This window comes from Pleuronectes platessa, chromosome 7 (assembly GCF_947347685.1).
Source record: "Pleuronectes platessa chromosome 7, fPlePla1.1, whole genome shotgun sequence".
NCBI classification, from domain to species: domain Eukaryota; kingdom Metazoa; phylum Chordata; class Actinopteri; order Pleuronectiformes; family Pleuronectidae; genus Pleuronectes; species Pleuronectes platessa.
In genome coordinates, this window is record NC_070632.1 from 5,809,675 (window position 1) to 5,834,647 (window position 24,973).

Here is a 24,973-nt window from a genome sequence, read left to right on the forward strand (position 1 = left end):
CCTCTGCTATCAGGGAGCAGTGAGACCAAAGACACTGGAGTCAAAGCTGCAGCTGTTTAGTTATTCAGTCAAACTGAGCTGTTGCAGTCAAAGTTTTTCTCATGGACACGTTTTAATGTGAGTCGCTGCACAGCACAGATTGTTGTGTCCTGGGACTGAAACCTTTTTTAGCCTCCTTCTGCCATCATCACCTGGTTTAAGCTGCCCAGTCCGGAGCGGCGTGCTTTCCAGATGCCGCCATGCCCATCATCAGCAACGCCAACCATGACTTCAGCAACCTGTCGGTCAGCGATGACAGCAGCCTCGACCGCATCTTCACCGAGATCCCTGAGACCGAGACCATCAAGGTACGAACAATGTTCATCACATCATATGAGTGATGAAGTTCTGGAAACATATTGTATCCTCAAAATATCTTGAGATGCAGCTGCTCATTCATTGAAGCTTTTGTTTTCACTCTCCAGGGTGTGTACTACCAGAGGGCTCAGTTCATCAAGCGGCCAGAGGACCTGGTGTCGGTCGACCACGGCCTGCTGGCGGTGATCAACGTTGGGGGGAATCGCTACACCTTCCCTTGGAGCACCCTGGAGCAATTCCCCCTCACCCGACTGGGCCGACTCTCCGGCTGCCGGTCCCCCGAGGACATCGCCAGCGTCTGTGACGACTATGACGAAACGTACAAGGAGTTCTTCTTCGACCGCTCGCCGTCCGCCTTCAGGGTCATCCTCAACTTCCTGGCCGCGGGGAAGCTGCGCCTGCTGCGGGAGATGTGCGTCCTGTCCCTGCACGACGAGCTGACCTACTGGGGGGTGGAGATGACTTACATGGAGCGCTGCTGCAAGAGGAAGATGTACACGCGCATCGAGGAGGTGAACGAGCAGGAGCGTCGCGAGGAGGAGTGCCGGCAGAGGAACGCCATGCAGCGGGTGCCGGTGGTGGAGACGAACTACCGTAAGGTGATGAACTGGCTGCGAGACACGATGGAGAATCCACAATCTGGTTTACCGGGGAAGATCTTCGCCTGCATGTCGGTGATCATGGTGGTGGTGACTGTTGTCAGCTTGTGCATCAGCACCATGCCCGACCTCAGAGAGGAAGAAGACAGGGTGAGTGATCCGGAGTGTGCACGCGGTACTTATTCTGCTCAAGGACAAAGGTGATCATGAAGTTACAGAGATGCTCAAAACTTAAACGTGACAAACTGGAGTACCATCATAATCTCCAACACTTTCTATTGAAAACTAAGGCCAAATTTGACCACATGTTTTTGTACAGTTTGTCCACAGCACTTATTCTTGTTTTATTCATTTCTGATTTAGGGAGATATTGTAATTCTCCAATTTAAAAACTTGTTGGCGTCACCCCCTCTTAAATATCCTTGTGTGTGTGTGTTTGTGTGTGTGTGTGTGTGTGTGTGTGTGTGTGAGAGAGTGATGGCCGTGGACGTCTACTCTGAGTCTACCCATAGCTGTGCGGGATAATGAAGCCCAAGCTGCTCGCTGAGGCCTGAACTATCTGTCAGTAAACACTGGGGAATAATGAAACAGTCTCACTGTAGCTTACACAAAAGAGAGATGCACGCACACAGATTTGCACGTAAGTCGACACACTTACAGTTTGGGGAAAAAAGGCCGCGCACGTAGGAACACACACAAAAACGTGCACTGGCAGCCACAAGCCTACACACACATTCACTGTAACAGATGCAGCTCTCTCTGTTTTTCAGTCTCTCTGTTTTCTATTTGGTCGCCAGTTTTCCGTTGCCCTCTAAGTCAAATTGTACCGCAGCAAATCCACTGCTCAGTTATGAACGGTTTCTGCTGATTAAATGAAATTACAAATACAGTTTTTCCTGCAGGCAAAGAGTAAATCAATCCATGTCTTTGCGTCAGAAAAAGTTTGCCCATATTTTCCCCGTCTGGTTACATCGGTCCTATATGTGTGCAGAAAACCCAAGACACTTGTTCAACAGCAGCCCCCCCCGTATTGATTTTGCTGTGAACAGTCACAGACTACTGATAGTGGAGAATTCAGGGAGATGGAGGAGAGCAGTAGCTGCAGAATGCTTGATGAGTCGAAAAAAGGCTTAAGAGAGGATTTAGAGAGCCCTGCCAGGAGGAGTCCGGTCGTCAGGGACAGTCATAGGAACGCAGATGGAAGAGCTAGAGTGCAGATGGAGTCTCGAGGAGGCTTCAAACCCTGTTGGACTGGGCGGTGCTGGACCTTTTAGAGTTGATCGGCTGCGGCTCAGGAGATAGACAGGGGTAGAGAGGGGTCGTCCACTAACATGAAGGTCAGTGGTTCAGCTCCTCTGCTTTCTGAAGAGCCCCCTGTGCAAGACCCTGAACCCCAGATTGCCCCTGACAGCTGTAAAGAGGGTGTGATGGGAAAGAAAAGCACCGTGGATGGAAGCACTGTTTGAAAGTGTGCACTTACGGGTGAATGGGACTGGTACTGTAAAGGACTTTGAGTGGTGGATAAGACTAGAAAAACGCTGCACGAAACACATTCACTATGATCAAAGCAATCTGTGCGTATAAGAAGAGCGGAAGGGAATCAGATACCTTTGCACATTTATATTCTCCGCACTCACACTCAGCACTTCCAGTGTATTTCCTGTCACGTAGTATCATCGATGCATCTCTGAATGAAAGTAGGAAATTGAGCTTTCCTGCGTGTGGTTCTCTCGAGTAAACACAACAACAGTGACAAGGAGTGGGAAGTCCCTGCAGGGAAACATCAAGCTGTCCTCAGGGGTGCACCTCAGCTAGCCACACACACACACACACACACACACACACACACACACACATACTTATGATTCTTTATTGATTTGTGGCCGACAAGTGCCATCAGAAAAACCTTAGTTTGTGAAACAATATATATGGTTATCTACATTCTGGGTCGTAATGGCATCATAGTTGTGTATTTGTGTGTTGGGTTGTGTCTGACATCGTACTGCCTTGTCAGGACAATGGGAATCGCAAGGTTGTCTCAGATGTGTATAGATGTGTCTCCAATGAACGGCCATTGAGGAGAATGTGTGTGATAGTAGAGTCTCCCTGCCTTGTGAGGACTTTGTATATTGTGATGACACCTGAAGGTTAATTTAAGATGCCTTTATTGAATTAAAGACAAACGTCCCTTTCGAACTCCGTGCATCCTTTACGTTAAGCAGTGCAGCCACTAGAGGGCGACGTAGAGTGGAGAGTTCCTGACCACAACATTTGGGGGAACCTGTGACAACGTACCCCTGCAGTGGTTCCATTGCATCATGTGGTTGGTGAATTCTTTGTTGGGATTGTTTCCATCTTTCTCTGCACGTCTCTGCCCGTTTCTTGGGAAGGAGGATGGTGTTCCTCTCCAAAGGTAAACAAACCCATCTGCTGCTCCCATGTTTTTCCAGTGCGAGCTCCTGAGCCTCACCATCCTCCCATGTTCGGCCACTGAGCTGAATCCTCCGGGTCCCGCGAGCTGGGTGAGGCAGGAGCATCAGAACTCCTGTCATCTTTAATTTACAAGGCTCTGCTGTTTGTCTTCGGTCCCCACTTTTGCGCTGGAGTGGGCCGAAACTCCCTCGTCCACTCATCATTCATCCTGCTTCTCTGCCTGCCTCTGTTTGGGTTCAGAGCGTGAAGAGAGAGATAAAGTTAGTGGGAGACGGAGGCGGAGAGAAGGGCAAATAGAGGGTAGGGTCTAAAGATCAACAGACTGAATTAACAAGAGATGAGAGTGACATTCTGATGGAGGTAAACACCATGTGCACATCCCTACAGCGTGATGGGGGTCTACAGGTTTACTAATGCAGCTTCTTATCTGCTGGGAGCGTGGCTGCCAAATCAGCTATAACAGAATAACCTGACGACAGAGCTAAATTAAACCTGGATGTTTGTGTTCTCCCTGCACACAGCTGTCCTGGGTAGTGACACATGTTCGCAGCTCAAACAAATTGTGCAGATTGAGACGGCTTAACTTTTCATTTGATGCAATTAAATGAGATTGCATCGTTCAAAATCAAAGTTAATTGATGTCCTATCCATAACTGAAGCTCATAGACTTTATATTTTTGTACGGCTAGCATTAAGAACAAGAAGCTAATCGCCTACAGCTGTTTCATGTCAGTGTGTCAGTTAAACGAGCCATTTAATCAAAATTAAGTGTGAGATCAAACCTGGAATTGGCAGATCACCAATGTTAAAGGACTTGGATTAGGTCCAGAGAAACTTGAACAGGACATGACTCGTATTAAATTAGAATGTAGAAAGGCACTCAGAGCCAAGGCAGTCCCCCCCCCCCCCCCCCCCCCACCCTTGTGAAACCACATTTAAATTCACCAGACACAGATTTGTGCTTTGGATCCGCACCAATTTGTTCGAATAAATATCAGTCCCCCGGCTCGGCCCCCTTATACGGAGCCGCACCAAAATATAACGGGCTCCTCCCGGACTCACACTGCGACGTTCCAATAAGTTTCATGGAAATCCGTGGAGAAGTTTTTGCATAATGCTGCTAACCAACAGACGCAGATAGTTACAGCAGGGACTGGAATAACAGTGTGTGTATGTGTGTTTGTGTGTGTGTGTGTGTGTGTGTGTTTGTGGTGGGGTTCACCTGCCTGTCAGGGGGTGCAGGTGAACTCTGCACAACTCTGATATACACTGCTTTGTTTCTTCCTCTCCTCCTGATTCCCTCCAGTCTGTTCTGTCCTCAGTTGATCCCTTCTTTCTGTACACTACATCTGGATGTGCAATACATGGCTGTGAGCTAAATGCTTCGGGGCCGGCCTTTATCTCACGGCTCGTTTTTTTTTTCTCTGATAATGGCTTCATCATTCCTCCATCTCCTGCTGTGGGCGTCTTTCTCTTGCGTGTGTCTTCTGCTCTCTATGTAAAAACTCTGACTTAAGGGAGTCAAGGCAAAGTTTTGTGTCTTTTATGCTTAAGATAAACACAACAGCAGTGTTTGGATTGGAGGGAACGGGACATGTGCAGTTTTTTCTTAAACTCTCTCAACTCTTAACCTGTCTTGAGTTTACGTCTCACTGCTGGTCAGGTACCACCCAAAGATTGTCACTTTCCAAACTGTGTTTCTGAGTTAAACTTTGCAGAATTTACTTTCTGCTATTGTCCCTCAGTTGCTGCACATGCATCACAGTTCTGGTTCCAGTTCTTTTAATATTCTCACCGGTCGATGGTGTATTTCCGGACAGGCTCCTCAGATTTGCTTCCCTTTTCCTAATTCCGTCATATTCTGGCCTGGGGAGTAATTGAAGTGAATCTTTTATGTCCCCAATGCCATGAACTGGAGTGGGACATGCTGTCCAATTATTACGTCCCCGGACATCAATTCCAAGTAAAGAACGAGAGAGAGAGGAGCAGAGAAAGAGACTGAGAGAGAGGGAGACAGTAGCAGCTCTGGATTGTTAGTTTTAACACGTTTCCTGATTGACTATCCACTCGTTCTCAAGCAGAGACTTGTCAATACTCTTATTGAACCGCAGAACCTGTCTGGGTAAGTGATTATTAGGGTGTGTGAGTTCTCCTTCTATCCAGAGACAAAAAAGAGAAGAAAGGAGGGAGAGGGAGACAGTTGGAGATAATGTGTCTCGTGACGTCTGAGGGGACGATAAGGTAATTGTTTACGTATCAGGAGGAGGGAATAAGAGGAGTGTGCTTGGGTTGAGGTGAAGGAGCAGGAGATAAAAAAAGAGGAGGGTGTAAACACTAAACCAGCCATGGATCCTCCTTTCTCTCCTCTCCCTCCCAGTGGAGCTGTTCAAACTTTAAACAGTGAGACCAAGTCCTTGGCACGTGATGAAGAGGAGACACACGTCAAATCAGCAGAGCACAAAACATGTAAATGTGATGTACGTAAGAGAGGACTTGCAGTAGCAGAGAACAGGACATGCATGTACTGTCTGTCTATGTTTTACTACAGCCAGATTTGAGCATTTTTTTAAATCAAACTTTAACAGTTTAAGTGAAATAAAAACAAATAAAACGATAGAGATATTCAGATGATGATGCCAGTTAAAGGAATTGCCTCAGAAACTGATGATGCTGCTGACCCACGACATCTGCAAGTTCTACAAATCGATTTGTTACGCTCCAATACCACGTCGATACAATTCTCTTCTTCATCATCATCGCTCCAAAACCCCGTTTGTGCTGTCACTCAATAATTCATGCCACTGGTATGCATCCATCTAACTATCCTATCATCCATTCATCCATTCATCCATCTCTCCATTCATCCATCCATTTCTCCATCCATCCTTTCATCCTTTCATCCTTTCATCCATTCATCCATTCACCCATCGATACATCTCTCCATTCATCCATTCATCTATCCATCCTTCCATCTTTTCATCCTGTCATCCTTTCATCCATTCATCCATTCATCCATTCACCCATCCATTCATCTCTCCATTCATCCTTTCATCCTTTCATCCATTCATCCATTAATCCATTCACCCATCCATTCATCTCTCCATTCATCTCTCCATTCATCCATCCTTTCATCCTTTCGTCCTTTCATCCATTCAGCCATTCATCTATCCATTCATCCATCCATCCATCTCTCCATTCATCCATTCATCCTTTCATCCATTCATCCATTCATCCATTCACCCATCCATCCATCCATCTATCCATCCTTTCATCCTTTTATCATTTCATCCATTCATCCATTCATCCATCCATCTATTCATCCATCCATCCATTCATCCATCCATTCATCTCTCCATTCATCCTTTCATCCTTTGATCCATTCATCCATTCATCCATTCATCCAATCATCCATTAATCCATTCACCCATCCATTCATCTCTCCATTCATCTCTCCATTCATCCATCCTTTCATCCTTTCATCCTTTCGTCCTTTCATCCATTCATCTATCCATTCATCCATCCATCCATCTCTCCATTCATCCATTCATCCAATCATCCATTCACCCATCCATCCATCTCTCCATTTATCCATCCATCTATCCATCCTTTCATCCTTTCATCCTTTTATCCTTTCATCCATTAATCCATTCACCCATCCATCCATCTCTTCATTCATCCATCCATCTATCCATCCTTTCATCCTTTCATCCTTTTATCCTTTCATCCATCCATCCATTCATCCATCCATCCATCCATTCATCCATCCATTCATCTCTCCATTCATCCTTTCATCCTTTGATCCATTCATCCATTCATCCATTCATCCAATCATCCATTAATCCATTCACCCATCCATTCATCTCTCCATTCATCTCTCCATTCATCCATCCTTTCATCCTTTCATCCTTTCATCCTTTCGTCCTTTCATCCATTCATCTATCCATTCATCCATCCATCCATCTATCCATCTCTCCATTCATCCATTCATCCTTTCATCCATTCATCCATTCATCCAATCATCCATTCACCCATCCATCCATCTCTCCATTTATCCATCCATCTATCCATCCTTTCATCCTTTTATCCTTTCATCCATTAATCCATTCACCGATCCATCCATCTCTTCATTCATCCATCCATCTATCCATCCTTTCATCCTTTCATCCTTTCATCCATTCAGCCATTCATCTCCCCATTCATCCATTCATCCATCCATCCATCCATCCATCTCTCCATTCATCCATTCATCCATTCCCCATTCATCCATCTCTCCATCCATCCATTCATCCACCCAGTAGGTTTAGCAGGGTTTTCCAGACATCCCACACTTTCATCTCCTCCTCTGGGATCTGGTGGAGTTTCCAGTCCAGAATGAATACACAATCTTTCGATCACTTCTCAGATCTCATGACTGTCTGTGTGAGTCGTAGATCGACAAATAAAATCTAAAGCTTTGCCTTCCAGCTCAGCTGCCTCTTCAGAGCTACAGTCTGGTATAAAGCCTGCATTAGTGCTGATGCTGCACCGATCCACCTGTCCACCTCCATCCTCCATCCTCCTCTCACTCGTGAACCAGACCCAGAGAAAACTAAACCTCCTTCCACTTGAGGCAGCGACTAACCCTCAACTCGTAGAGAGAACCACGGCCTCCGATATGCTGCTCGCTTCAATTTGAGTGAGCATAATGCAATCAAGGTTTTTCCCAGCATACGATTTTATAATGCATAATGTGATTCACTCCCACACCTGAGATGTGATACTGTAACAGGAGATGCAAAGCTCTGTCAGTGAGTCTTTAAATGACTCAGTTTGTGTCTTTGTATTCTGCCTCTTTATTCACTGAGTCTTCTCGCAACGTCGTCCGAGCCGTGACGACAGAGCACCATCATCAATCATAAGCCCTGTGTGTGTCTGTGTGTGTGTGTGTGTGTATTTGTGTGTGACAACAGGGACACAGAATTAAGAACGCATTCTTCCCCTTGCCTCATTTAATCTCCCCGCTCCTTGTTATTTCCAGCCTCTATTAAATGAACGTGAAGGGAACATGAATGTGGTGTTTGTGATGTCTGTTGGCTCGGCAGGGCGACACTGTAGCCAGTAGCCAGACACAGAGACTATAAGTCAAGGAAAGTAAATAAGAGTGTAGTCAGCTCTGGTTGCTTTGGAGAAAGAGAACGAGGGAGAGGATGGAGAGACTGAAACAGAAATAAATTCAGTCCATAGAGTGGTGGTATAAAGCCGGTGGGAAGTTTAGAGTCAGAGGGATATGATTTACAGTAGATAACTTCATCAGAACTGAGATACTGTGACATAGATAACTTTTATCTTCAGTATACGTCAAAGTTATACATTTATAAATTGCAACTCTCCATTTACGTCTGTGCTAAAGAGACAAGGCATTTCTCAGTCTTGCACACCCCCAATTATTTATTTTCATGGTTGAACTATATGCTAATTACCAGACTGTGACTAAGCATTCACTAATAATAAGAATACAGAAGCCTTTCCTATACTTTCACGTCTGCAGACTTGCATGCACAGCGTCGAGCAGACTCTCTCCCTGTTACAGCCTATCTGGTCATGAGCTGTGTTCCCGGTGATGTGCTGCACGGCTGCCAAGTGGGATTATGGAGGAGAACAGCGGAGCATGAGATGTTTATCCTGTCTGTGCCGGGACAGGATTCAACTGCATCGTCACACAAAAGCCCAACGCGGTCGAGTTTGGCTCGTGAGATCTGAACATGTGACACCGGAGAGTGTTCTGTACTGTTAGCTGGAGAGAGAGGGGAGGACTTTTGTAGTTTTGCACATTATGAAGATGTAGAAATACCCATATCTATTTCCAACACTCTGGTTCCCTGCTCTCAGTTTCCTACTTTAGTTTCTACTTGTTTGCACCGACAGCTCCTTGTTTATTCTGCTCTCCCCCTGCGGGACATGGACCAAACCAAAATGTCAGAGTCAAACGTTAATGAAGGTAAATAAAGGTCATTTATTTCATTGGACTAAAGATCATAGGGTTGAGCATGCACAAGATGTACCAGGTCAAAACATATGGAGTTTGCATCAACAGACAAACCAGTGGTGAATTCTATATACTGTATACTATGTTTGAACTGGATTCTTTAATTGCCAGATACAAACTGGACTGGTAACATGTTTGTCGACCAGGTTTGGCTGGACAGTCTCTGGTCTTGAAACACAGACACTGAAAACAGACAGTGTTCGAGAAGCAGGCACATAACAAGCAATCTAAGTTTAATATACTGTGTTGCTACATCTCGCTTCTCAAGGGCAGATCAGCAATGAAATGAAAACTCGCCTGAGGCTGAATTAATTTGTCATTTAGTTTTGCCCAAATACAACAACACAGCCGTGCTATTCACGTACTTTAAACTCGATTCAATGCCCCATTGATCTCACTTAATATTCTTTAGTGCTGTTTAGTTTCATGGTGGCCTCCCCTGACAAAGAGATATCTCTAATAAAAAGACTTTACTTGACTGAGACGGCAAAACCAAAAGAAAGGAAATGATGATTTAACATTTTCCCACAGACACACACAAAGTTGTGCAGATTGTTGAATTGGAAGCTCACAGTTTGAAAAAGAACATTACTGCAGCAGAACAAGTCGCTGTGTGTGTTACTAGAAAAACTTTGTGCTCAGATAGTAAACTTATTACAAAACAGTACATTAGAACTCATCCATCCATGTCTCATCGACTAACATGGAGGAGGCAGATTCTATGGTCTGTACTGCAGCCAGCCCCCAGAGGTGATAAAGACACTTTGGCTTCACTTATCAGGAGCTGTGTTATGTTGTCTATCTTTATATACAGTCTGTGTGTGGGAGTGGGACATGATACCCCACTGAGGACACACACCAGCTGGACAGGTGAGGGTGACACAGGGAAAAGAAAAAACACAAAGTGCACAAAATACACAAATGCAAATACAAAACACAAAACAAACACACCATCAGCTCTTTCCCCTGAGATTATATCCACCCCAGCAGGTGTCCGCCTCTGCAGGGTCGCCCTCTCTGGTCACTGCAGTCCATCAGAATCCAATTCTCCTCCGAGCCATCGAGGAATCAAACGGCCGGCCTTCACACTGCTGCTGCACGCTGAAGTCAAACGCACCCCGCACACCATACCGCCTCATAGCAGCAAAACCTGCAGGCTCTGCAGCAGATGTGTGTGTGTGTGTGTGTGTGTGTGTGTGTGTGTGTGTGTGTGTGTGTGTGTGTGTGTGTGTGTGTGTGTGTGTGTGTGTGTGTGTGTGTGTGTGTGTGTGTGTGTTGTGTGCATTCTTTCTCTTTCAATCCAATGGGAAACAAAGTCTGTTTATTGCTTGCATAACCTTGTGAGAGTAAAAGTGAATGTTGCTCTCTCACTCTCTCTCTCTCTCCATGTGTGTGTCTGTGTGTGGGTGTGTGTCCGTGTGTGCGTGCGTGCACTACATCACTACAGCAACTTTGATTTTACACCACTTTTAACATTATTGAATGAGGAACTAAGAGAACGACACAAAGCAGCTTTTGTAGCATTTGTCAGAGGAAATTCAAGGCTTCATTTAAAGTGTTTAGTAAGTTTGTGTGTCTTGTGTGTGTGTGTGTGTGTATGGGGGGGGGTGATGGGTTCCAGCACAAAATCTATTCTGCGAAATGATTTTTGAGGTTTTATAACGATGCAGAACAATTTCTAATCCCATATCCGTTTAAATAATCCTGAAACAAAGACCTGAACAAACTGGATAGTGAAGCCCTCAATGTGTGTGTGTGTGTGTGTGTGTGTGTGTGTGTGTGTGTGTGTGTGTGTGTGCGTGTGTGTGTGTTGTGTGTGTGTATGTGCAGCATCCTGACGGATGGAGAATAGAGACTTATGGGGTGTGAAGGGATCCCCATGCCTCATATGTCACCTCATCTTTTCCTCATCAGCCGATCTTGTAATCCCCCCCGCTCCTCTATCCTTCCACACCACTTACCCGCCCACTCTCTTTTCATTTGTCCTCTCCTCTCCTCCGTCGGCCCGTCGTACCGCACCATCCCTCTTTCATTTCTCTCCATTAAGGTGTTTGGGCGTGAACAAGCTGTTGGTCTGTGTTGGTGATGGGCCCGCTTGGCAGCCTCTCGCATGGAGATGAAACTGGTCGGCTCGGCTCTCCCACTCATGTCTGTGTTATGGTGCTCGGTGAATGGAGTCAGTGGACAGTACAGACTGGTTGTCTGTAGCTCTTTTATTATTATTGACCACAGCTCGACCGATGTCTGCGTTTGTTTGCCAATTTGACTTTTTTTATTTTACAGAATTAAAAAAATGCATAAACAATGCATTCTTCTTTACATTTTAACAAAATATTAGTTTATTAGCTTCATTCAAGCTCTACACACTTGGTTGTATTTGAATTTTCTTTGGATTCATTTTAAAATATGTATATATCAGCCAATATATTATCATAAATGTTTCACTCCCTTATTTAACTTCCCCATTTAATTTCTGTATCGGCCTTAACCCCCAGAAATCTATCGGTCGGTCTCTAAATCAATTCTTGACAATGACTGTGTGGAAACACACGTGACTACATGCTGTATCCTGTGTGTGTTTGTGCGTACATGCGGATATCAGCTTTCAGGAGAACAGCCCGATGACGAGTGGAGGTGTCATGGTATACAGGCCCTTCAATAACCCATGACTAGTGAACACGGCACTCGATGTGCAGTATTTCAGGTAGTGTCCGGTGCTGTGGCGTTCAACCGCGTCCCTTCTCCTTGTCTTTCCGTGTCTGTCTCCGTCACCGCACTCCCCTCCGTCCTCAATTCTTCTTGAGAAGCTTTTAAAAGTGAGCGGAAGGTCTCAGCGCCTCAGTGGTGCAGTGCATGTTCATGGTCCACTGCCAGGTGAAGTGGATTGATGGGCTGAATCTTTTCTTTTGTTCCCCTTTTCCAAAAACCTCTGGATCCGGAGGTATTGCTGAATCATCATTTTTTCACCTCTTGCACCCAAGAGAGAGATTAAAAAAGAGAGAGATGAAGAGGCAGCTGAGAAAAGAGGTATAGAACGACATGCAAAGTTAAAAGCCAGACACCCGGGAGCACTCCTATAAGGACTGTTACCAAACTGCACCGGTTAGAAAACCACCTGACCACGTGTCACTCGTGGAACCGTGTGGCGATGGGAGGAGTCGTCATAACCGGCCCAAGACAGTGAGATATGAAGCTTGATCCGAAACCACAAGTAGAAAAACACATTTATAATTCAGTGCTCTAGAAGCTTTTTCTTGTCCAACAGTAAACAGAAACATTTACACTTCAAACAGAGTGACCTCTCTGTTGAAGCCCCTCACAGCCGACTGGTGCCCGGTGGATGAGAGGCTGTCAGCGAGACGCAGCCGAGCAGCATTCACGCCTGAGAGATAATAATTAAATCAAACCATGTGCTTTGCTTCAATCCAGATTAAGAATGACAATGAAACACATGCACAGTGTGAGCATTTAATGTGTTTTCTGTGTTAGGAGATATGTATGTTTAAGTGCCACATAAGTGAAAGACAGATACATACTATGATTTAATGTACCTAGCCAATACTATTAAATAATGTAACACACTGGATAAAAGTATGAATATAACCAGTTTATGTATAGACTGAAAACCATGTTTCTGTAGGCTACAGCAGAGGCATAGCCAAACATAAGTATGTCAGTATATTTATCATTTAATACACATAAAATGATTATATACTATGGTTCTCAAACACATATTTCAGGCTTTTCTTGTTTCTGCCATCGCTCTTATTCCTTTTTGTCTGTTTTCTCCCTCCTGGTATAAAAATTTCACAGGTCACATATTAAATTCCAGTCGGGTCACATCCAGCTGACTTTGCCTCAGTTCCAGTATTTCTCACTTCTTTCATTGAGCTGAAATGTCAAAAGTCTCAAAAAGTTCAGCTCTGCCTTAAAAATATTTTGGACTTTTCAGCTCAACTGTATACGTCGGATACAGTTGAGCTGAAAATGTTTTCATCACAAACATCAAATTTCAAGATTTTTCTTCTTAGTAACGCATCACAATGTGTCACAACTTCTGAAATGTAGAAACCAACACAGACACACTAATGTACATTGAAAATCATATAAATTTCCAGTAGGTTGGAGTAGTTTAACAAAGTTCAGCTACATGTTCTTATGAAATATGTGTTGCTGGACGACAGGTGACTTTTCTACCTGGTGACGTGACAGCTAACAAACTAACCTACAACAGTCAGTCCCAGTCTATAGAGTCTATACAAACATGGTATAGAGCATAAACCCCGCCTCCTCCACGTTAGTGCATGAGACATGGGACATAGTAAGTCACAGTAGAATATCATATTTTCTCAAAGATGTTTTTTGTCATTTTAGTTAGTTCTTATCACACTGATTTTTGTCAAAGTGATAACTTTACTGATAAGTTAGCTTTTTAATACTCAGGAAAAACAGGATGAAGTGTCATTATTGACAAGTAAAACCAGTGCGGCCAGATGTACGATAATTATCATATTTTTATGTATGATGGTAACATGACATGACTTTTTTGAACCACATTCTGAGCAATGTTTCAAAACAACTGCACCTCGGAACCTCAACACAACACAATCTCAGTATTGAGTGTCCCATCCCCACTCTGGTCGTGTTTGATAATTTTCCTTAAAACATGATAATTTTAATCTATTGTTTAGCTAAAACTGTGTAAGATTTCTTCAGCTTCATAGTAGCTGCACCTTTAGTTAGATTAGGGCCTGAGTTATATAGTTATATAGTCAATTTAGTAACGACCCTCTCAATGGACATTGCAGACAAACAGGCCAGAGATCTTCGGGACTTATTATTCAGATTTTGACAACAAATGATTATAATGTCAGATGTGCAATTAAAAGCACTTTAGACAGTTGCTGCAGGAGCTTTTCTGTTTGAGTCCTTAATTGATTCATCATTTATATTATTCAGTGTTATTGTCTTGTGGTTTGTTCATCAGATTGATTTGTGCTTCAGCTGTTCTGAAGAGTGACCACTTTATCCAACAGCGTAATAATGATAGATGTTTCCCATGTGGCGACTTTAAATGTCCCCTCCTGCACCCCCGCCACATTCTTTGTCTTAATTTGACATTGAGAGATGTTAATACGGACGATAATGTGAATCCCTGTGTGTGTGTGGGACAGCTGCTGGGGTGAACAGAGTCGCTGTTGAAATGAGCTGTCACTGGCAATAGTTCCAGAGAGAGTTGTACAGAGGAGATAAGGTCAGGGACATAGTGGGTATTTGTTGTGTGTGTGTGTGCGTCTGAGTGTGTGTGTGTGTGAGCCAGAAGTAGAAAGCTTCTAGCTGTAACAAATGGCCTATCGCTCTCAGGTTGAAAACGGTGTTGCAAAGCCCTGATGGACCTAAAGTCAGCACGGCAGAGAGGGAGAGAGAAAGCAGAGGGTGAGGTGGGGAATACATGAGAGGGGGGGGGGGGGGGGGGTGCACACCAGAGACATAACATGTGAAATGTGGGGAGAAGGTGTCGGGACAGACTGGACTCTCTGGACATCAGAAAAGAAACAACACAAGGAAGGCACGCAAGCTCACGGAGGAGGAGAGGTGTTAGATTTAATATCGGGGTGAAAGGCTGAAGTGGTGATTCCTCAAGGAGAAGACAGATTCAAACTATTGGATGTGTCGTCTCGCTGTGTATATTGTGTGTGTGTGTGTGTGTGTGTGTGTGTGTGTGTGTGTGTGTGTCCGCAGCTTGAGAGGAAAACATCCCCCAGTCAGTCTCTCAGACCTCTGGAGAAATCAGGGATTATTTGGATTAAGCTTATTGTGGTTCCACTTTTTACTGTGTGGGCTGCTGCTGCATGCAACTGTTAAAGAATATGTGCCATAGTGGAAGTTGACAGTTTCTTCCTTCAACTGTTTGTGTTGGTCACTCGTAATGGATCGTGATTATTCTTCACTGTTTCCTGTGTCATGTGAATAAGAACGTGAATGTTTAAGATACTGATATGAAGCACAGTTAAAGGTGGAAAACACAACACGCATCCCCTTTAATAAATCTTGTATATCACCTGAAAGCCTTTTTACTGCTTAAAGCCATAAAAAAAAGCACTCAGAAATATCCTCTGATAAAAATCTAGCCACTGTGGGAAATAACCCACTTTGTATCAAACCAGTGCAGAGTGGCTGCCACAGTGATGAGCCATTTATTACAATCTCTATTCCCGCAATTCACAGAACTCCCATAGCTTTTCCAATGATACTGAGTAAATCAGACTGAATATTAAGGATTGTTGCATAAAATGATCCAGAAGGCACAGATCTTTGTTTTATCTACTAAGGGGTTTGTTTGTTTTGTCTATGAATAACTTTAACATTGTATAGACCCAAATGGGTGACTAAATATCTAACATGGGCATTTCCACTGGATGGATTGTTGCAGCCAAAGAAAACATGGAGCCTTGAATTTTCTGTCTACAAATTATGTAGCTTTAATCACAAGTGAGATAAAGCTGATATAGGAAAACTAATATTCCAAGCAGGACTTTGAATTCAATCTCATTGACGCAACATATTTCGTTTTGATATTCCGACTCTGACCTGATTCAAAAACATAATTGGATTAAGAGATGTGGGACGTACCGATGCAGTTTGGGTTTTATTGGAGCATTCTTTGGACATGTGCACTTAGAGTGTGGATCTCCATTTGTTTTTTTATGGTTGTATGCAACACACGGCATCTTGCTTGGGATAATACATTTAAAATAAATGCATTCCCCTTTCAGGTCAGAAACACATTTTTGTCCTGTTATAAAAGACTTGGATATTATTCCTTCATAACACAATAAAGCTGCAGTCTGTTTTGTGGACCTGCCTGAAGCATAGTTTGCAAAGTGCATCTTTTTGGTCCATGTCAGACTTTTAATATCCAAGCCGCGTCCAGGAAACAGAAATTGCCTTTTAGGTACGAGATCGTCTATTTGTCTTTGCTGGTCGGAGTCCTTCCCCTGTCTGGATTTATCTTGTTCTGAGTCATGTCCTCTCTCCTCCATGTTTGTTTGTGTTGCTGCCGTACAAATTCCCTGCCTGCATCCGCGCTCTGTGGAATAACACAAGGCATACTCCGAATGACAAAAAATATGGCTGTAAAAAGTGGAATCTAAGGGATGTCAGGGTATGATATGAAATGATGGATGCGTTCCCGTCGTTACATGACGCACGTCGTCTTAATGCTCAGCCCTATGCATCACTGCAGGAATGAAGTGAAAAGGCTAAGAGTCAAAGTGGGCTGAGGGGACAGGACGAGACACAAGTATGAAAGATGCATGATGCGTAGAAAAAAAAATCTGTAAAGGTTGTGTTTCTCTTAGAGGAACGCTGAATGAATGAGGGATTTAAACAGGAGAACCAAAGGGATGTGAGAATGAAGGACGAGAGGGAGGGAGTCCGGAGAGGGAGATGGAGGAGGAAACAGAATGAGTGATGAGAAGGTGGAGGCAGAGGCAGGAGGAGGAGAAAGGAGAGGGTGGCAGAGAGAGAAAAGAGGGATGAGAGGGACGGAGAATAGATGAGAAGGAGTGTGAAGACAGAAGATAAATGAGGAGCGTGAACAATGAGGAAAGTGGAGAAAATGCAGAGGAGCTAATGATACGAGAGGCTGAAAGAATACACACCTTAACATAAATCCACATGGTCGCATATTCAGCATTATATTGTAATTTTACTAAAATAAGGAAAGAATTCTGTTGTTTACTCGTATAAATATGAAAAAAGCTGAATAACTTTCTCGATCTGCCCGAGAAACCCTCGTCCTGCACAGAGGAGCTGATGGATTGTCTTCAGTGTAGCTGAAGGGACATTCTGAGTCCATAACTTACCAGCCCCCTGTTGTCAGTGGCTGCAGCCAGACGATCCAAAGATGGACAACGCCGGAGGACGTTTTCCTCCCAAGAAAAAAAACGACAACATCGGCTGTTTCAGCAAACGTCCGATAATGAAAAATGTGACTTCAAGTGACAAAGAGTTCTAGTGGCTCTTATGACTATTTTCTACGAGGAGCCGAGGAGGAAGTAAAGTGAGGAGGTTGGAGTGGATGTACACGTCAACAAAACAAAAAACGCTAACTTCAGAGGCTTTCACACCTGCGTTGTCTTCTATGGATTTTTCTGTTTAGTCCGACCCTAAGTAGCAGGTGTGAAAGGTTCCTCAGACTAACAGACCAAAATTTCATCCGAACTAAAGAGATAAGTCCCGGTTTTTGCAATGTGAATCTATATATTTTTGAATAGTTCAGACTTTGAACAGGAAGTTGTGGCAGCAATGGAAGACCGGATAACTTATAGTCTTCACCTAACAACCAGGGATGTTCATTTTGCTGCTAGTTATACCGTGATTATTTTTACAGGTTTCAAACAAACAGAAATACTACTTCTCATTTTGCACTTTATTCAAAAATAATTAGCAAACACAACCGACATATTGACAACACGTCCATGTCAGAAGCTCCTCTGTCTACAAACCAATCAATAAGTCAACGCAGCCCGAATAGGTGATGCAACAGGACATAAATATGGTAAGCGTGCTGCGTCATTTCCTGTTTTCTTGCCACTGGTGGTGGTCGCTCTGCGAATTAGCTCCGCTGCTAAAACACAACTGTTTCTCTGTAGCACTACAGCTAAAATCACCGGTCTGTAGTTAAACACTCGCACATACCAACCCTTACTCTATCGTGCTTAGTGATTCTGTGTTCTGTTTGAGCTCACCCTCGCAGCTCTATAGCAGCGATGTCTTCTCTCTCTCCCTGTTGCTCCACTGCTCTCTCTTGCTCCGAGTGTCTAATGTTTACTTACTCCTCTGCCTCCCTTAACAGTAGTGGTACATGTAATAAATGTAGTGTGTTGATAGTGATGGAGGCTCGGCTTAGCGACTTAGAAGCTCGGCTCAGCAGCTTAGAAACTCCGTTAGCTGTAGTTAGCCGGCTCCCGCTAGCCGCGGAGCCACCTAGCTTATCACGTGGCTTAGCCTTAACTAGCAGTCCCCAGACTAGTCCCGTGCAGCCGGGAGCGCAGGGCAGCTGGGTGACAACCCGGAGGGGGCATAGTGCTAGACTTAAAAAGCCCACGATTAAAGAGCCACCAGCTCACGTCTCAAATAGATTCGCTCCACTCAGCGAGGCACCCGCTGATAAACAGACTCTGATTATTGGCGACTCGGTTCTGAGAAACGTCAGGTTAGCGACACCAGCGACTATAGTTAATTGTATCCCAGGGCCGGCGACATCGAATCTAAACTTAAGTTAATGGCTAAAACTAAAAAAGGTAAATACAATAAAATCGTAATTCACGTCGGCAGCAACGACTCCCGGCTTCGCATGTCGGAGATCACTAAAGTTAATGTTGAGTCCGTGTGTGCTTTTGCTAAAACGATGTCGGACAAAGTAGTTTTCTCTGGCCCGCTCCCTAATACAACAGGTGATGACATGTTTAGCCGCATGTTGTCTTTTAACCGCTGGCTGTCGAAGTGGTGTCCTGTAAACGGCGTGGGCTTTATAGATAATTGGCAAACTTTTTCGACAAAACCTGGTCTTGTTAGGAGAGACGGCGTTCATCCCACTTGGGATGGAGCAGCTCTCTTATCTAGGAATATTACTCAGTCTATTACATGACAACCCATAGTTGGGACCAGGAAGCAGAGCTGCAGTGCTAAACACTTCTCTGCGCTCCCTCTGGATCAATCACAAAACCCCATAGAGATTGTGTCTGTTCACCGTCCGATTAAATTATTGAAATTAAACAATAACAGAGCGAGAACTCCACACAAAAATTTAATACAAATAAAAACAACCTCTGAAACAATACAGGAAACCCAGACTTTTAAATGTGGTCTTTTAAACATTAGATCACTGGAAAAAAAAGCTCTTTTAGTTAATGAAATAGTCTCCGATTACAACATAGATTTACTGTCCCTCACTGAGACGTGGCTACATCCTGATGAATATGTCAGTCTAAATGAATCTACTCCCCCCAGTCATATCAATTCACAGGTTCCTAGAGAAATTGGGCGAGGAGGTGGAGTTGCTGCTATTTTTAACTCCAGTCTATCAATTAATCCTAAACCTAAACTCAGCTACAAATCATTTGAATGTCTGGTTCTTAGTCTTCCACGCCAATCCAGGAACCACCAACAGCCAATCATATTTGCCGTAGTTTACCGTGCTCCCAGGGCTTATACTGAATTTTTAAAGGAATTCCCTGAGTTTTTATCAAACTTAGTCCTAAAGACCGATAAAATTATTATTGTTGGTGACTTTAATATTCATGTTGATAATAATAAAGATTGCCTTAGCGTAGCATTTATTTCAATACTAGACTCTATTGGTTTCAGTCAGTGTGTGCACAAACCTACTCATTGTGGTAACCACACACTTGACCTTGTATTATCGTACGGTGTCGGAATTGAAAATTTAACAGTACTTCCGCGCAATCCAGTTCTATCAGACCATAATTTAATAACCTTTGATTTTTCAATAACTGAATATATGCCACTAATAAAAAATTCATTTTCTAGATGTCTACCTGATAGTGCTGTAGCTAAATTTAAGGAAATAATCCCAATTACATTTAAACCCGTATTAGCAGTAGATATAAACAACAAATTCTTTAAAACCCTGAGCTCCATTGAGATCGACCACCTCGTCGATAGCTCTGCAGACTCATTACGATTAACATTAGACTCAATAGCGCCTCTAAAAAAGAAAAATGTCAAACATAGTAAATTAGCTCCGTGGTATAATTCCCAGACAAATGAGTTAAAACAATTATCAAGAAAACTAGAAAGGAAGTGGCGCTCCAGCAACCATGTTGAAAATCTAATAGACTGGAAGAATAGTGTTAAAGAATATAAAAAGGCTCTCCACAAAGCAAGAGCCGCCTACTATTCAAAACTAATAGAAGAGAATAAAAACAACCCCAGGTTTCTCTTCAGCACTGTAGCCAGGCTGACAGAGAGTCACACCTCCACCGAACCCAGTATTCCTCGATCCCTATATAGCAATATCTTTATGACCTTTTTTAATGATAAAATTCAAACTATTAGAAATAAAATCAACCATCTCCTGCCCTCAATTGGCACTAATACCCTCCCAACAACAGAGATCTCAGAAACGGCTGAGAATCCTACCCATTACTTAGACAGCTTCTCTCTGATCACCCGTGATCAGTTTACCAAATTAATCTCAGGTTCTAAACCAACAACCTGTATCTTAGATCCCATTCCTACCAAATTACTTAAAGAAATTCTGCCCCTAATTGATAGTTCGTTACTTAACATCATCAATCTGTCATTATCATCAGGTTATGTACCACAGTCTTTTAAAATAGCTGTCATCAAACCCCTACTCAAAAAACCCACCCTAGACCCAGAGGTTTTAGCCAATTACAGACCAATATCTAATCTCCCCTTCGTCTCTAAAATCTTAGAAAAAGTTGTTGCCAATCAGCTGTGTGAGTTTCTCCGGGAAAATAATATATATGAAGACTTTCAATCGGGGTTTAGAGCCAATCACAGTACAGAGACAGCCTTGGCAAAAGTCACTAATGACCTTTTAATAGCCTCAGATCAGGGACTTGTGTCTGTCCTCGTTCTGTTAGATCTCAGTGCAGCATTCGACACAATTGACCATCAAATTTTATTACAAAGACTCAAACAGTTAATTAACATTAATGGAACCGCCCTTAACTGGTTTAAATCGTATTTTTCTGATCGCTCCCAATTTGTGCAAATTAATGATGAGTCATCTGTGCGCACCAAAGTTAACCAGGGTGTTCCACAGGGCTCTGTGCTCGGCCCAATTTTATTCTCATTATATATGCTTCCACTAGGAAACATTATCAGGACACACTCGGTAAATTTCCACTGCTATGCGGATGACACCCAGTTATATTTGTCAATAAAACCTGAACAAAGTAATCAATTAACTAAACTTCGAACATGTCTCAAGGACATAAAAACCTGGATGACCCGCAATTTTCTCTTATTAAACTCAGACAAAACAGAGGTTATAATACTTGGCCCCAAACACCTTAGAGATGCATTATCTAATGATATAGCTGCGCTAGACGACATTGCCCCTGCTTCCAATGAAACCGTCAGGAACTTGGGATTGATCTTTGATCCTGATTTATCCTTTAATTCTCACTTAAAACAAATTTCTAGGACCGCTTTTTTCCACTTACGTAATATTTCCAAAATTAGACATGTCCTTTCCCAAAAAGATGCAGAAAAACTAGTCCACGCCTTTGTTACATCGAGACTGGACTATTGTAATTCATTATTATCTGGCTCCAGCAGTAAGTCGTTAAAGACTCTACAGCTTGTCCAAAATGCCGCAGCACGTGTCCTGACGAGAACAAAGAGAAGAGAGCACATTTCTCCAGTATTAGCGTCGCTACACTGGCTTCCAGTTAAATCTAGAATAGAATTTAAAATTCTCCTCCTCACCTTCAAGGCCCTTAATAATATGGCGCCTTTTTACCTTAAAGAGCTGTTAGTACCTTATAAACCCGCTAGAGCACTCCGCTCCCAGAATTCAAGCCTACTTGTCGTCCCTAAATTCTCTAAAAAAAGAGTAGGAGCCAGAGCTTTTAGCCATCAAGCCCCTCGGCTGTGGAATAATCTACCACTTTCAGTTCGGGAGGCAGATACCATCTTTTCATTTAAGAGTAGACTCAAAACCTTCCTTTTTGATAAAGCTTATAGTTAGAGCTAATTAGTGCGCCAGAACGTTACTTGTTCTATTTTATGACACATGACACACGGAGCTTCTCTTTCCAGCTTCTCCTTCCTCTTCTCCATCCCTATCCCCCTTCCCCGGAATCCCTTTGCTTTATCACCCGCAGATCCAGGGCCTCTGTGGCCGCACCATGGATTGCGGTTTGTGGATCGTACACCGGGGGTCGCGGTGGTGGATCCATTGTGGCGGATTCTGGGCTGATCGTGGTGCTGGTGGCGGACCCTGTGTCGCGTTGGCATTGGGCACGGGCGGTGGACCAGGACCGCGGTGGTGGCTTGTGATGGGTCCTGGTGGGCGGCGGTGGACGGAGACTGAGGACTGGAGTGGCGTCTGGTCTGGATGGTGGATCGTGGTCTGGATGGTTGCTGACCATGGACTGTGCTTGCAGCGGGACTGCTTGGCATGTCATGTTGGGGTTGTCCTTCGGGATGTCTACCCTCATCAAATGCTGCTAGAGACTTTGATTATTGATGATGTTTTCCTGCACGTGGCATCTATTGCACTTCTGTCCGTCCTGGGAGAGGGATCCCTCACATGTGGCTCTCTCTGAGGTTTCTACATATTTTTACCCTGTTAAAAGGGTTTTTAGTAGTTTTTCCTTACTCTTGCTGAGGGTTAAGGACAGAGGATGCCACACCCTGTTAAAGCCCTATGAGATGAATTGTAATTTGTGAATATGGGCTATACAAATAAAATTTGATTGATTGATTGATTGAAATATGTGTCATGCATAAACATTTCAGTCTATTATAGTTTAATATCTAAACTTTATTCCAAACGCAGTTTTTGAAGCCCATCTTTCAAAGTTAATGCATTCAGTGGCCTTTGTTCAATAGTGGCTGCTGCTCGATAAAACCAATTAAATCCTAAAGTTTTCTTGTAATGCAGATAAGTGCTTATATGTAAATCTTTTGGAGTGGGATGTGAAAGTGTGAGGAGGTGGAACAAAAAAGCCCAAAGAGAAAAAGCGAGCGTCGGAGCTTGATGGTGGCGTTGGACCGAGCTTTGAAGAAATGGGTCAGTTAGCAGCAGGGTTCTCTGCTCCCGTGTATCATCACATCGGCTTCTTCATTGTTGCATTGCTCTTCCCTGACACTGTAGTTGGAGGGCACGCAAGCCTGATTGCTTCCTGTCACCGCTCCCACTGAGCGTCCTATTCATCTTTGGGAGCCGCTCTAATGAAATAATTGATTGATCGTGTCAGTGTATTATCTATCAGTGCCGCTGCAGTAGCTTTAGCATACTGAGCGAGTGCAGCTCATGATTTATTGATGATTATCGAGGGTGATTATCTGACCTCAGGATTTTTGTCTTCTCCCCATCTCCCCGTGCCTTCCTACCCATCCGTCTTGTTTCCTGTCACATTCCTGCCCATGTCCTCACTTTCGCTGTCTCTCCACTCCTCCGCCTCCCCTCCCCCCCCCCACCTCCGTCTTCCCTCTCTTCCTCAGGGCGAGTGTTCCTCCAAGTGCTACAACATGTTCATCATAGAGACGGTGTGTGTGGCCTGGTTTTCCCTGGAGTTTGTCCTGCGCTTCATTCAGGCCCCCAGCAAGCTGGACTTCCTCCGGGGGCCACTCAACATCATCGACGCCATGGCCATCCTTCCCTACTACGTGTCCCTGTTGGTGAGTGAGGAGGACCCGGACCTGGAGCATGAGCGGCCAGGAGGAGGTAAGGGCTACTTAGACAAGCTTAGCCTCGTGCTGAGGATCCTGCGGGCGCTGAGGATCCTCTACGTGATGCGCTTGGCCCGCCACTCTCTCGGCCTGCAGACGCTCGGGCTGACGGTCAGGCGCAGCACCCGGGAGTTCGGCCTCCTCCTGCTGTTCCTCTGCGTGGCCGTCACCCTGTTTTCCCCGCTGGTCCACCTGGCCGAGAGCGAGCTCACGGGCACCCATGACTTCAGCAGCATCCCTGCCTCCTACTGGTGGGCTATTATCTCCATGACCACTGTAGGCTACGGCGATATGGTACCGAGGTCCATTCCAGGGCAGGTGGTAGCACTGAGCAGCATCCTCAGTGGGATCCTCATCATGGCCTTCCCTGCTACCTCCATATTCCACATGTTCTCTCGCTCCTACCAAGAGCTCAAGATGGAGCATGACCGACTCTTTAAGGAAGAGTGCGCGGCTGCCGCAGCTGCTGCTGCCGCTGCCTCCGGGGAGCTGCCGGAGGCGGCGGGGGAGGGAGGGGTTGGGGCCTCAGCTCCACCTGGTCTGGGATTACATCTAGACAAGCAGACTGTGCACTCACTGGAGTCGCTGGCTCTGCTGGGGAAAGGTGGAGAAGCTGCAGGAAATAACAACCACAGCCTTCCAGCAGCTGCTTTCTGAGCCGCGCTCGCACTGACTGACTGAATCCAAAGCTTCCAAGAACATACGCGTCCCTTAATCTCTATCTTATACACTGTAAAACTACTGCAAATGACTACTGCTCCAAATGCCTCACTCCCCGCGTGGCTATGAAGCATCTGTGTTGCATTGGATAAGAGGAGATTACACATACAGCATTTCCTTTGCTCTTCATCTGATGATAGGGAGCACAAGTGTGCACACCGCTGACTGCACAGAAACTGAGAGACATGAAACCCTTTAAATTGGACGGTTCAGTCTGCCTGACCAGAAAGCCTCCGCAGCAATATTATTAACTGGTTGCTTCCATAAACATGCAATAGTCAGTCCAAAGTTGCTTTTTCCTTCCACTGTGAAAAATACCTAAAAGCCCAACTGCAACAGTTCAGTTTTATTCGCATTACTTTTCAATATGTTGCCTGCA

At 44.3% G+C, this 24,973-nt stretch overlaps 1 protein-coding gene across 1 annotated transcript; it reads left to right on the forward strand.

Annotated features, from left to right (window-relative positions):
- Positions 1–239: 239 nt before the first annotated feature.
- Positions 240–24,531, forward strand: kcng4a (potassium voltage-gated channel, subfamily G, member 4a). Its single transcript, XM_053427697.1, has 3 exons — positions 240–347; positions 465–1,106; positions 23,647–24,531. Exons 1-3 carry the CDS (start codon positions 240–242, stop codon positions 24,529–24,531), a joined length of 1,635 nt encoding a protein of 544 aa, XP_053283672.1.
- Positions 24,532–24,973: the final 442 nt, after the last annotated feature.

Coding starts and splice junctions, on each gene's coding strand:
- kcng4a (XM_053427697.1), top strand. CDS start 240: ATGCCCATCATCAGCAACGCCAACCATGACTTCAGCAACCTGTCGGTC. Junction 348..464: donor CTGAGACCGAGACCATCAAG/GTACGAACAATG, acceptor TTCACTCTCCAG/GGTGTGTACTACCAGAGGGC. Junction 1,107..23,646: donor TCAGAGAGGAAGAAGACAGG/GTGAGTGATCCG, acceptor TCTCTTCCTCAG/GGCGAGTGTTCCTCCAAGTG.